The 14,101-nt window shown below is 39.6% G+C and overlaps 3 protein-coding genes across 4 annotated transcripts in view; 1 reads left to right on the top strand and 2 right to left on the bottom strand.

Annotated features, from left to right (window-relative positions):
• LOC311046716 (CD81 antigen-like) overlaps positions 1 to 2,459 on the top strand; it is a 116,936-nt gene extending 114,477 nt beyond the window's left edge. The window contains exon 10 of one of the 2 annotated variants that reach the window (XM_084059227.1): positions 1,978 to 2,459. The gene's annotated coding sequence lies outside the window, so the exon portion shown is untranslated. The remainder of the gene's footprint in view (positions 1 to 1,977) is intronic. The other variant, XM_084059226.1, reaches the window with a different exon arrangement.
• The window catches only part of LOC311046712 (nuclear factor 7, brain-like), a 71,574-nt gene that overhangs the window by 35,066 nt on the left and 22,407 nt on the right, over positions 1 to 14,101 (bottom strand). The window lies entirely within an intron of this gene.
• On the bottom strand, positions 3,605 to 5,901 carry LOC311046711 (E3 ubiquitin-protein ligase TRIM35-like). Its single transcript, XM_084059218.1, has one exon. The coding sequence runs from the start codon at positions 5,848 to 5,850 to the stop codon at positions 4,414 to 4,416; it is 1,437 nt and encodes a 478-aa protein (XP_083915344.1). The 5' UTR covers positions 5,851 to 5,901; the 3' UTR covers positions 3,605 to 4,413.

Raw genomic sequence — 14,101 nt, 5'->3', positions numbered from 1 at the left:
TCAGTAAATAATTTGGCCTAAGTCACAAAACCATGTGACTTAGGCCAAAAAAAGCCTATTTTGGCCTAAGTCACACTAGGGAGTTAGGTCATTATACTTAAAGGGGAGTGAACAGCATGATCCTTTTCAATTAGGAGTTGGGCGATTTTACCAGAGGTGGCCAGTGTCATGAGGAGCTCATAGGCAAAAATATAATTTTCCTCAAAAAATGACTTAGGCCATTAGTTTAGCTAGGTGACGTGATTATTTTGGGGGGTCCCCTGTTCAATATGATTATTTTGGTGGCTCGCACCCCCAGGGGTCCTTGAAGAGGTTCCGGGGGGGCCCCAGCAAATTAAGTTCATATAGCATCAATATAGCACCAAAACACAGATAAATATTGTGAAAATAGCCGATCTACCAGCTCACAACGCCTCTCAACGCGAGGCGTTGTGAGCTGGTAGATCAGCTTTTCACAATTCTTGCCTCCTTTCTTATTATTTGACCAGTTTGTTGATTACCTTTGATGCGGTGATGGTGTTATTTATTTACTTTCTTTTTCTATTAGAGGTATTAAATGTCACTTCACTGTCATCTGGGGACCCTCCTAAAATCATGTGGGGACCTCCCTGGGGGTCCCGACCCACAGGTTGAGAACCACTGGGTTACCAGGTGGACCTGGCATAAATGTTCTAGTGTATGATCTGCTGAATGCTGACTGTTACAAACACACGTCTGACTCACTTTACTCTCATCATCTTTAATCAGATCAAACACATCAACAGACATCATCACTGTCACATAGAAACTATAGAATTCAAACCTGATCCATAAATGACAAACACTACAATATAAAACATGTTATCAGTAATAATCATATCAAACGTGTCACCATTATACCAATACAATTACAAACTGATCGTTTATAGTTATACACTACAAAATAAAAGTATGTTTTCAGGCATCATTTTATCTGTTTAACTCTCTGTCCACTATATAGCTCTGTATGTGTGTCTGTCTGTCTGTCTGTCTGTCTGTCTGTCTGTCTGTCTGTCTGTCTGTCTGTCTGTCTGTCTGTCTGTCTGTCTGTCTGTCTGTCTGTCTGTCTGTCTGTAATACCAAAGCAATTCAAAACTGAATGATACATTAATTAAATAATCACATGCAACTCAAAATAATAATGAATAACCTGCCATAAACCAATCCCTTCTGATTACCATGGAGATCTCCTAATCAATACCGGGTCAATATATTCAATATAGGCTTTTATTGGATGCCAGACGTTCTAACTGTATTTTCCAGAATGACACAGATCTTCCCTGGTAACAGAGACGTACCATTAGTATTACCAGTATAAAGGAATGGAAACAGTCTCTCAGTGAAAGTTTGTGTGAAGGTGTGTAGGTTTGTGTTAGAATCAGGATCAGAAAAGGACACCTGTCCTCTGTCCCAGTCCAGCTGGACTCTGATCCTCCTGGGTTCCTGATTCACTGAGAGATCAGTACTCTCATTATCAAGCCCTGATGAGGAGGATGCTATGTATTCACCCTTATAGAACTCTATTAACCAGTATCCACTCCCTATGCCTCCCTTCCTCTGGTAAGACTCCACACACACACCTACTTCCCAGCTTTTATTGTCTCCAACCTCAACATCCCAGCTGTGAGACCCTGAGTTAAAGCCCTCAGAACCCAGGACACGGGGACAGCAGTCAAACCTCTCTGGGTTGTGAGGAAGCTGCTGCTTCGCTCCACATCTCACACTGGTCAGATCATCAGACAGCATCATTTCAGGATGAGCAGTGTTGGGGTCCAGGATGACAGGAGTGTAGGAGACAATGTCCTTCATCTTGTCCCAGACTCTGAAGGTCAGGTTCTTCAGGTGTTTGGCCTCGTCTATCAGCGCTCCTGAGACCGGCGGTGGGTCCCGCAGGGTGAGCTGGACTCTAAGTAACTTTAAGTAAATGTACTTACTTTCCACCACTGTGTCTGGTGCTAGGTTGTTCTACCTGGTGCTAGGTGGTTCTACTAGGTGTTTCTAGGTGGTTCTTCCTTCATATGGTTTGAAAACATCTCCAGTTACATCTCTATCAGTATTAATGATAGTAATTGTTGACAATTCTTTATATTATTCTAAACCTTTCATTCCATGTTTTCTGACAGACGTTTAGTTATACTTCATACAATACTTATTTTTTAAGGAGTTTTTTTTTAATATTTTGTGAAATATATTTTTCTGAGAACTGGTTGACCTGATGGCTCTCGTTATGGTTGTATAAACTGTATATATTTATATATATTTGTCATTAGGTTTTGATAGTAACTTCATTATAGAGTCAGTCTCAGTTGTATCGTTTTAAAGAACAGGTTCAGGATGTTTTTTAATATAATGTTAACGTGTGAATCCCTTCAATGGCATCATGAATAACTGTAATATTCTGTCACTCATTTTGAATCATGATAATAAATTATGTCTTCTCATTTGGAGTCCTTTTCATTTATAACCAGAAGGGGGCAGTATTGTACTGTACTTAAAGGACAACTTCAGCCATTTTCAACCTATCTTCATATAGTTGGTCCTCACTAAAGCTCATTGTAATAAATAATGCACCATCTCTGTCTACTCACTCTGTGTCTCAGGAGGGCTGTGGACAGTTCAGAAACCCACCTACCAGTGACATCATAAGTTGGGAATCCAAGCTAATAGAAACGGCAGGCTTTCTATTCCTGGAAAGTTCCTTATGCTATAAGGAAGCCATTGTTCTCACGTTAATACAAAAAACTAAAATAATGACATCTTGTTTGAAAAAGAAAAACCTGTCTAATTATGTCACTGGCAGGCAGGTTTCGGAAGTGTCCACAGCCCTCCTATGAGACACAGACCGAGTAGATTAATCTTTTATAATTTTATCAGGAGCATTAGTGAGGACCCATTATATGAAGATATGTTGAAAATGGGTGAAGTCATCCTTTAAGTCCAAATTTGAGGTACTTTAATTGAGTATTTTCATTTTTTTCCATACTTCTACCCCTAAAACACCTCATAGGTTATTATTACGAAACATAATTATAACCAATTACCAATTAAGCCCTATTTTATACTTTATATATTAAAAAATAGCAAATCTAAATGCTCACACAACATCTTAGATCTGCTATTTCAGAAAGTCCTTTGAAAGATTTTGACAGATACAAAACCCCCTTTGAGTAAATGACTACCAAATATATTTTCAAATACAGTGAAAATAGCAGATCTACAAGCTCAACAACGCATTGTGCCACCAGAGCTTGTAGATCTTCTGTATTTAAAACAAGTGGTTAATTCATAATATATTAAGTTTGGGTCCCAAGAGTCCTTTCCTAGAAATGTAAAGGAGTAAAGAACACAATATTTAAATTTGAAATGTGAAAGTCATGAGTTTGAAAAAAAAAAAAAAAGTACAGTACTCAAATAAATACTTGAGTGGTTACTGTCCACCACAGTCTGTATGTGTTTTATAAACATTTTATCTGCTGAATGCTGACTGTTACAAACACACGTCTGACTCACTTTACTCTCATCATCTTTAATCAGATCAAATACATCAACAGACATCATCACTGTCACATAGAAACTATAGAATTCAAATCTGATCCATAAATGACAAACACTACAATATAAAACATGTTATCATCAGTTATAATCACATCAAACATGTCACCAGTATACCAATATAATTACAAAATTAACCTTCATTCACAAGAAAATATAAGTATGTTATCAGTAATCATTTTATCTGTCTAACTATTGTAAAGCATGATCTGTCTGTCTGTCTGTCTACAATACCACAGCAATTAAAAACTGCATGATACATTAATTAAATAATACGTGTAATTCAAAAAATAATTCATTAAAGGACTTCTTTGTTTTTTTTTACAACCAAGGTTTATATTTTAGCTTGTAATTAAAGTAAATAAAAGATGAGTGTTCTTTTTTTTTCATTTACTGCTTTCTATAATTTTGGCAATTTTCACGATCTTTTTTTACAGTGGGCGGGGGCATTCTGTCCGGTGGCTTTTTTACACAATAAAAAAGGTCCTGTGGTCTTTGATGGTCAGATGTGAGTTATTGGGGGCTAGAAGAGCTACTATAAATAATAATAAAGAAAACGCTGGGTTATTGTGTAAAAAAAAATACATATTTAAGCACCGGACAGAATGCCCCCACCCACTGTAAAAAAACATGATGAAAATTGCTAAAACTATAGAAAGCAGTAAATTAAAAAAATGTAACACTCATCTTTTATTTACTTTAATTACAATCTAAAACATAAACCTTGGTTGTAAAAAAACAAAGTTGTCCTTTAATAACCAATCCCTTCTGATTACCATGGAGAACTCCTAATGAATACCAGATCAATATATTCTGTAGGTTTTTTATTGGACGCTAGACGTTCTAACTGTGGTTTTCTGCAGTGACACAGATCTTCCCTGGTAACATCTTAGTAGACATACCATCACCTGTATCATGATTATAAATGAATGGAAACAGTGTCTCAGTGAAAGTGTGTGTGAAGGTGTGTAGGTGTGTGTTAGAATCAGGATCAGAGAAGGACAGCTGTCCTCTGTCCCAGTCCAGCTGGACTCTGATCCTCTGGAGTTTCTGATTCACTGAGATAACAGTTGCACTCTTCTTAACCCCTAATGAGGAGCCTGCTGTGTATTTACCCTCATAGAAGCATATAAAACCTTCTCCACTCCCTGTGTGTCCCTTCCTCTGGTAAGACTCCACACACACGCCTACTGCCCACTGTTTATTGTCTCCAACCTCAACATCCCAGCTGTGAGACCCTGAGTTAAAGCCCTCAGAACCCAGGACACGGACATAGTGGTCAAACCTCTCTGGGTTGTCAGGAAGCTGCTGTCTCTGATGTCTTACACGTCTCACACTGGTCAGATCATCAGACAGCATGAGATAAGGACTAGCAGTGTTGGGGTCCAGGATCACAGGAGTGTAGGAGACAATGTCCTTCATCTTGTCCCAGACTCTGAAGGTCAGGTTCTTCAGGTGTTTGGCCTCGTCTATCAGCGCTCCTGAGACCGGCGGTGGGTCCTGCAGGGTGAGCTGGACTCCCTCCATCGTGGTCTTGTAGTTCTGCAGGAATGAGACGTGGTCGTCGGCTCTCAGCTGGTCCTCAGCGGCTTGGATTGCATTGGAGAGGGTTTCCATTTCTCTGCTCAGACCCTCAATCCTCTCCTTCATCTCCTGACTCTTCTGAGCCTCTTCCTCCCGCAGAGCGGCGATCCTGGCCTCCTCTTCCTCCTGTAGGAACCGACGAATATTCTGAAACTGTTCCTTAATCTGCGTCTCTGTGTTCCTGGCCTGAACCTTGATGTGTTTTTCTGTTTTGTGGTAATCTGTTTTAACTTCATCAAAGACCTTCAGTTTCTCCTTTAAAGGCTTCAGTGATTCCTGGACCTTCTCTTTGTAAAGTGCAGACGCTTCATCCACGGGTAAGAACTTGTGTCCGGCGTGTTTTCTTGAATCGCGACACACGACACACACCGGCTGTTGGTCGTCCAGACAGAAGAGCTTGAGCTTCTCACCGTGTGCGGTGCAGAGGACCTCAGAGCTCACCGACGAGGAGCTCCAGCCTTTCTCCTCCAGGAGTTTCTCACACAGGTTCTTCAGCGCAAAGTTAACAAGAGGATGGTCCTTGGAGGATCTTCTCTGACAAACAGGACATTCTTTTGTTGGTCTTTCCGTCCACCATTCCTGCAGACAGTCTTTGCAGAAGCTGTGGCCACAGGACAGCCCAACGGGATGTTTAAAGATGTCATGACACACGGGACAGCTCAGCTCCTCTTCCTGACCAGTGAAACGAGAAGCCATTTTGTGTGCTGGTCACACACCTGATCTGGAATGTTCCCTGAGACTGTTACACCAGAGGAATACTAGAAGACAAAACAACAACAACGTTTTACAGTGTGCATTGTATTCACACATTCACACACATTCAACACACTGACAGCAGAGGAAACCATTCAAGACACCTGCTCAAGGACACTTCAACACTTACAGTATTGTTGTTGTACTAGTACTAGTTGTAGTAACACTAATAATGTTAGAACTAGTAGTACTGATCGTTCTGTGTTTTAATAAGGTAGCAGATAACTTGTCTGTCTGTCTGTCTGTCTGTCTGTCTGTCTGTCTGTCTGTCTGTCTGTCTGTCTGTCTGTGTCTTGTAATCGGTCTGCCAGGTTGTTCAAATGATCTGTTCGTCTATTAACTTATCTATTTCTATCTATTGACTGATATTTGCATCTCGGTTAGTTTGTTCTTGCCGCACTCTTTGACTGACGAGTGAATCTCAGTCTCACAAAAAGGCTGAGACGACTTTACAAGGAAATTAACTTTGATGCATTTTCTTCTGATAACAGGAATCACACACACACACACACACACACACACACACACACACACACACACACACACACACACACACACACACACACACACACACACACACACACACAGTATGTTATCGTAAGACAATGAATCAAAGTACATTTTCTAGATGACTGGTTGTACTCTGGCTCCATGTTGTCATGTTGTCATACACGGAGCATTAATATCCTACTCAATGGATACTCCAGAATAATAACTGTTTCTAATACAGCACTATAGATGTAGTTTGTTTGAAATTACTGACACACACGAACTCACTCTCTCTCACACACACACACGCACACGCACACGCACACGCACACGCACACGCACACGCACACACACACTCACACAGAGATTTAGATTTCTTTGGCTCTTCAAAAATAGCAGATCTACAAGCTCATAGCGCTATGAGCTTGTAGATGCTATTTTTGAATAGCCAAAGACATTTTAAAATGACACACAGATGCGTTCCCGGCCTTAAAGGGTTAAGACACAGCTCTGCCCCATAACACCAGAACATAGACATTACATTTCAAACGGCACTCCCATTGCTGTTGTGCAATAATACCAAGCTGCATCTATTACAACTTATCATGTCAGAACAAAACACAAAGCAGAACAATGTTTAACTTACTGACAATTGTAAAACATGACCCCAACATTCATATCACTCTACATATACTTTGATTTAAGTGAAATGAGCGTTTTGTAACTTAATACATGAAACAACACAGAGCTGTGTGACACATGTACGTACCATAACAGGAAATGCAGCAGCATAAGGGAGTTTCCAGTGTCTGATATAAACACCACCCGCCACAAGGGGTGCAGTTATACCAGAGGGAAAATAAAAAGGGAGCCCTGGCTGCATAGATTATATATTAACCCAAAATACACATGAATTTTGACAGACTTCAAACACAATAACAACCCTGTTACACACACATCATAGTGAATAGCGGTAATAGCAATTTATTACTTAATTTGCTATTAAATGCCTCAATGTCACTGTAGCCTGTGGGACCTCCCAGCCGGCATCAGCTCACAGCTGCAACCAATGCCTAATGATTAGTATAAAAGTATTGAGTAGGGAGCTGAGCGGTGTGCGGTGATTGAGTGTCGAATACACCTGCCGTCACGCTGAGCTGGGGAGAAACTGCGGGTAGAGCGGCCATTTTGTAGCATTTATTGATTCTATAGTTGTGTATTTTAAATTGCATTTGTTTATGTAGGGCTTGGCAAAGGCTGTGAGCTGAGAGCTGCAAGCTTGTGGTGTGATCAGTGGACCATAGTAGCAGGTATGCGCACGCCATGGCAACATTCTAATTCTAATTAATTATTAGGGTATATTATTGAAACTGATATGTAATACTTTACAGATTGCCGAGGCATTGTGTCTGCCGCTGCCCTATGGTTAATTGTCCCTTAAGTTTATGGTTTTGTGTTTTTTTTTGTTTTTTTTTGTATATTGTCTATTCTGGCTGCTTCCCACAGACAGCATACAGTTTGATCACTGAAAGAGCTTTCATTTACATGACATCAGTAGCCTATGTAGACTGCTATGTTCAGCTTGGTGTGACCCAACTGAGTTCTGTGTATAGAAATGTATAACAGGTTCACTGGACTGCCCAGGTTCACTTTGCTGCGATCAGTAATTGTGCCTTGCTATATTTTATCTATCGCTCTTCTAACCTAATCTATTTTCATAATAAAAATAAGTACTATTGTACTATGATTTTATACACTCTGTGTTTGTCATTCATTTGACAGCCTGACTGGGGAAACCTTATATGGTGCTTATAGAGCACCGAAGTCTGACGTAATTTATGCATCCTACCTGGTTCGCGTTTTTTCCCCCGTTCTGAATTCCCATATAGACATGTTTAATATCCCGTCAAATAAGAACAGTGTTCCAAAAATAAACAAATGATCCCGGTGGATTCACTCATATGGATATGAAGCATCAACTGACGGTGAGAAAAAGCTAATGTTACTTCCGCCGAATTAGTAAAATCTTTGCCAGAAACGGACTGAATATGAGTGACTGACTATCATAAACGATACAGAGCCTCCTCCCTGGCAATATCGCAGAGACAGTTTGTTTATTTTTGGACCACAATTCTTATATGAGACGATTCTAAGACGACCCAATGTTATTCTTTCGAAAATCTCATTTACATTTGAGGGGCTTTACCAGGCTACAACGATGCTGCAGCGGTTCCTTTGAACATTGTCTCTCAACAAAATAAATGTGTCCGTGACCGCTGATCGCATTGTTCAGTAAAAGCATAGCCTACCCTACAATTTATTAATGTGGTGCAGCCTGCTTGAGCAGTGCTGTGTCAGTGTGGTCCAGTCTAGTTTGCTGTGTGCTCATGTTAAGAGCTTCAGCAACAATCAGCACACCTCTCAACACCTGCACATTGATTTATTATTGTAGGCCTACACTGGAGCCTGCCAGTCGCAATGTGGGACAGCGTCTCAATTTGTGGGACGCCTGAAAAGTCATGGAAATGTGGGACTGTCCCACGCAAAGGGGGACATCTGGTCACCCTAGTCTGTCTGTCTGTCTGTCTGTCTGTCTGTCAGGACATTCGAAGGTATATCAAGGCCCACTTGCAATACCCTCTCAGCCCACCAGTCTGTCTTGTCTGCACTGTACAAACTGGGACTGGGGTCAATAAATATTAGTAAACTATACATAATAAAAAAGACTGTGCAGTTTGCAATTGCATTGAGCTGAATTCAACACATTATTTTGTTCAATTTTGTTTGAATAAAATCATCTGTGAATCACTGAGTAGGATTTAATTGTATTTTTCAGTAAAATACGCAGAAAAATTGTAGGTTTCACTCGCTGGAAGAAGTTGAATTCATTCCATTTGAATATTTTTTATGATTGCATTTTACTCAATTTTGTTTTGAATAAAATCAGCTGCGAGTCACCAAGTATAATTTAATAGTATTTTTCAGTAAAGTCATAGATGCCGAAAATTGGTAGATATTAATCATGGGGAGGTCATAGATGTTAATCTCCACCAGTGGTGTAAAGTAGCTGAGTACATTTACTTAAGTACAATTTTGGGGATTTTTTTTTTTACTTTAATGGAGTATTTTCAATTTTCTATACTTTTACTTCTTCTCCACTACAATCATTTGAAAACTTTAGTTAGTAGTTACTTCGTAGATTTTGATTATTTTTACAAAACATACCGTAACCACTTCAGCCCTATATACATTTTGTCCATTTGAAGATTTCTTTTTTTTGTACCTTAAGTAGCCTACATTTTGATACCAATACTTTTGTACTTTTACGCGAGTACATTTTCAATTCCGGACTATTACTTGTAACTTTGAGGCAGTGTTATGTTGTTCTAAAAACATGTTTTATTTTTAGTTTAGTAGTCTGCCAGACTGCACGTCACAGCAGTATATTTTATGAACAACCTTCATTGTAACATAAATACAGTCAAACATAAATTATCTATGTTACATCAGGAGCAATGGAGGGTGGACATTTGGAAAAAAGCAAAGTTAAGAAATTATGTTCAATATAAAGAGAATTATATCACTGAACCTTATGTTGCGTTCAATCTAAAGAGAGGACAGTCTCTGTGCACAGTTAAGATCTGGTGCATTACCTCTGGCAGTTGAGATGGGTAGATACTGGCATTCCTGAGGAGCAGCGATTGTCGCAGATAACAGACCTGTCTGTCTGTCTGTCTGTCTGTCTGTCTGTCTGTCTGTCTGTCTGTCTGTCTGTCTGTCTGTCTTGCAGTCGGTCTGCCAGCTTGTTCAAATGCATCCGTCTAATAATGTATCTATTTATTGATTAATTGATATTTACCTCTTTGTTTTTCGTGTGAAAGTCTCTGACTGACGAGTCTCTGACTGACGAAAATGGCTGAGCCACTAAACTTTGATTGGACTTTGATTCATTTCCCTCTGATGTATTCTGCCCTGCCAAGGTAAAGAGCAGTAACTACGTTTTAGGACACGCCGACTTATTTGTGTATCCCAAAGGTCAAATTAGCCTTTGTGATTTTGGGGGATAAACAATTACCTCAAGAACAGATGCACAATTAGTGTAATATCACTTATATGCCGATATCTCATTTGGCTGACCAGTTGAATCATTTTTCAGTGATTTTTGATTTCGTAGTAACTGCTCTTTACCTTGGCAGGGCAGTGTATTGTATTGTTGTACCGTGGCTCCCAGGCAGAAATAAATGTTGTTGTTTTTTTGCCTTATAAAAGCATTAGTTCTCAATGGATACTCCAGAATAATAACGGTTTCAAATCTGTCTGTCTGTCTGTCTGTCTGTCTGTCTGTCTGTCTGTCTTCAGGACATCCTGTCTTTATCAACAGGTAAACTTCACCTTGTGATTTATTGAGTGAACTTTATTATCTCTCTTCCTCCCCCTTTATCTGCAGCTCTCTTACTCTCAGTAAGCTCTCAGCGTATTTGTCGTCTATTTTCAAATGGCTGATGTATAGAGTTAAAGTGTTTAAAACGATTTGGATGTTTTATTAACACATATAGCTGGGGACCCACTGGAACCCCCTCAAGGACCCCTGCGGGTCCCCGGACCCCACTTTGAGAACCACTGCTCCACAACAATGCAGAACAGTTCATTGTAATTCATTGTAAAAACATGTGTTCAGTATTGAGACAGAGGCAGGAAAAACAGGAGAGGATGTTATTAACAGAAGTAATAAAGTAATGCTTAAGTTGATAATTGATCCATTGATCGATTCAAATATAAAAAAAATAAAAATAAAAATATCAATTCAATTGATTAATTATCAATTAATCAATTATCAATCAATTATTGATCAATTATTCAATTCATCGAAAACGTAACTGATAGAATAATCACTAGAAGAGTAATACATTTATTGCAGCCCTGGACATGACTTGAACTATAAGCTATTCTATTTCAGTGTGTGTCGTAGCTGCTCACCACCACAAGATGGCAGCAGAGTAACATCAAGATCAACACGCCCCCTCCTCCCTACAGTAATAAAGCCTCAGACATAAAGGGATAGTTCACCCAAAATAATTTGATGACCAGTGGACCGGTAGGCAGCGGTTCCGGTAGGAGACACAAAGGAGTCTCTTTGTGTCTCCTACTGGAACCGCTGCCGGTCATCAAATTATTGTCTTAGGAATTTGACAACAGCAAAATAATATTTTGAATTGATGAATGAATTCAAGTCTCCAGGGGGTGACTGCTGGATTAAAAAAGTCATTTTGGAGGTGAACTATCCCTTTAAGGTTGATTTGCACACCTGTTTCTTTATTCACCTGTTTCCTCCTAGGCTTAATACTTCCTGTGTGTTTTCCACTTCCTGTCGATTTGATCCAATGAAATCCAATGAAACTTGTCAGATGACTAATGATATCCAATGAAATCCGACAGGAAGTGGAAAACACACAGCCTAGGAAACAGGTGGATAGCAGACAGCAATATAGACGGATTTCCGCGCGACGTCATCACAGAGCAGAATGCGCAATCTGCGCATGCCTGGGGGAAAGGCGCGTTCGAAAATACAGCCCTGAGCGGCAGTGAGCGCACTGGCCAATACAAACTAATAGGCGAGTGTGCTCCGGTGCGTAATTTCCAAACGCACCCATAGGCTTACCCCCTCCTCTGCGCGGTCATATCCTCTCAATGTTTACAAACATGAAACCCGTCTATAGCTTAGGCCATTAAGATCTGAGGCCGATTCTAAAAGAAATCTCCTAAATCCTAACAGCTTTCTGAAAAACTTATGTTTCTTTCTACAGTATATCAATAAACAAATAAAATAAAATGTTTCTATATCAGTAAACAAATAAAATAAAACGTTTCTATGTCAGTAAACAAATAAAATAAAATGTTTCTATATCAGTGGTTCTCAAACTTTTTCATGTCAAGGACCCCCAAAATTATATGTATTTGGGCACGGATTCCCATCTCAAAATATTTTGTTCCAGGGACCCCCATGAAGCAAAGATTGGACTTAAAAATGTTCGCTTTAGAAAATATGTATTACATTTTTTGCCCAAATTGCGCTGTCGCCTCACAGCTAGAAGGTCCTGGGTTCAATTCCCGCCAGGGACGCTGTGGGCGCTGGGGGCGTGTTCTCTCCTCCACGTCATCAGTGCCCATACCCTAGGTGGGTTTGGCGAAAGGGCCTTTCTGTGTGGAGTTTGTATGTTCTCCCCGTGTCTCCTAAGGTATAGGTACCCTCACAAAAACATGCAGTAATCCTGGTCTCTATACTGCCTCCCCCTGGTCAGCCGGGGCGCCTGATGGAGGGGAAAGGAACTGGTTGGAATAATTTCTTCCTTACATGCGCTACGTCCTACCGGGGAAACTCCCCCCTGTCAGGTGATGAGAAGCGGCCTCCTCATGCATTGTAGGAGGCATGAACTCAGTCTGGGCTCTCTCTAGGCTGGCAGAGGGAGAGTAGCGCCCAGGATTACATACTGTAGGCAATTGGCTCTGGGTGAAAAAACTGGGTTACAAAAATCGTGGGATAAAAAAAAATGTGTGCTTGTATATCTGCTATGTATAGCAGATATACAAGCTCATAGCGCGGCACAGAGTGTACGCTATGAGCTTGTATATCTGCTATTTTTGAATAGCCAAAAGAAATCTAAAATGACACAGATGCGTGTTATGTAAGAAGGTGTCATAAAGATTCATCATTCAAAGACTTTATTTGTGCACATGCTCATACAATGTCGAAATATAATACGAGGTTTAATACACATATAGGTGATAAAAGTTATAATAAGGTACCAGTGTTTCTGGAATTCTCTTGGAAAGTTAACCACTTATATATTTATATTTTTTGGAGTCATCGGAAGAATAACAAAAATAGCCGATCAACAAGCTCACAGAAAAAAACTCCTAACTCCACTTGAGCTGTATTTGGGTGAAATGATGATAATATAAGAACACATTCAAGTATCTGACAATGTATAAAGTCACCATACCAACTTAGATGAGGCAGCAACTCGATCCCAACCAGTCTACCATTATATCAATGGACCAAAAACAACACAGCATCAAATAAACACACTCAAGGCCAGAGTATCACAAGGCTTGTGAAAAAAAGTAATAACTTACTTTTGGAAAAAAGTAAAAGTAATATTATTACTCAAAACGTAAAAGTAATTAGTTACTCTACTAGTTACTGGAAAAAAGTAATAATATTACTTTAAGTTACATATTACTTTAGTTACTTTCCAACACTGTTCACAGCAGAGATATACAATTGTAATATTATTACTGTTTTAATAATTGTTCTACTGGTCAAAATAGATTTGCCATAGTTTTGATTGTCTATGATGTCCAACACCTGTAGTTCTAACCTACATATATGTGAAATGAAAGCAGCAGATAACATACTAGGGTCATATGTGTATTTTCCTTTGTGGTGTTGTCCTGTGTATGACTTCTTTTGGGGGGTCGCTGGCTGAAAAGGATGAGAAGCAGTGATCTAGTGTACTTCTAAGTTTGTACAGTAGGACCTAAAGCTACTAAATAGATCAGATCTACTGTTCTAAGTCATCAGATGTTAGTTTGGAAAAATCAGAAAGAACAAAAGGAGAAACGGCTAAAAGATAAAGTTATGCAGCATTACAGTTATGTCATCTCTTTATGAGTATTAATATGCATGTAATGAAATATACTGATG

This window comes from Gymnoscopelus microlampas (assembly GCF_963454915.1).
Source record: "Gymnoscopelus microlampas genome assembly, chromosome: 6".
NCBI classification, from domain to species: Eukaryota; Metazoa; Chordata; class Actinopteri; order Myctophiformes; family Myctophidae; genus Gymnoscopelus; species Gymnoscopelus microlampas.
Note: the sequence above shows the minus strand (reverse complement) of the source record. Positions and strands in the feature narration are given on the sequence as shown.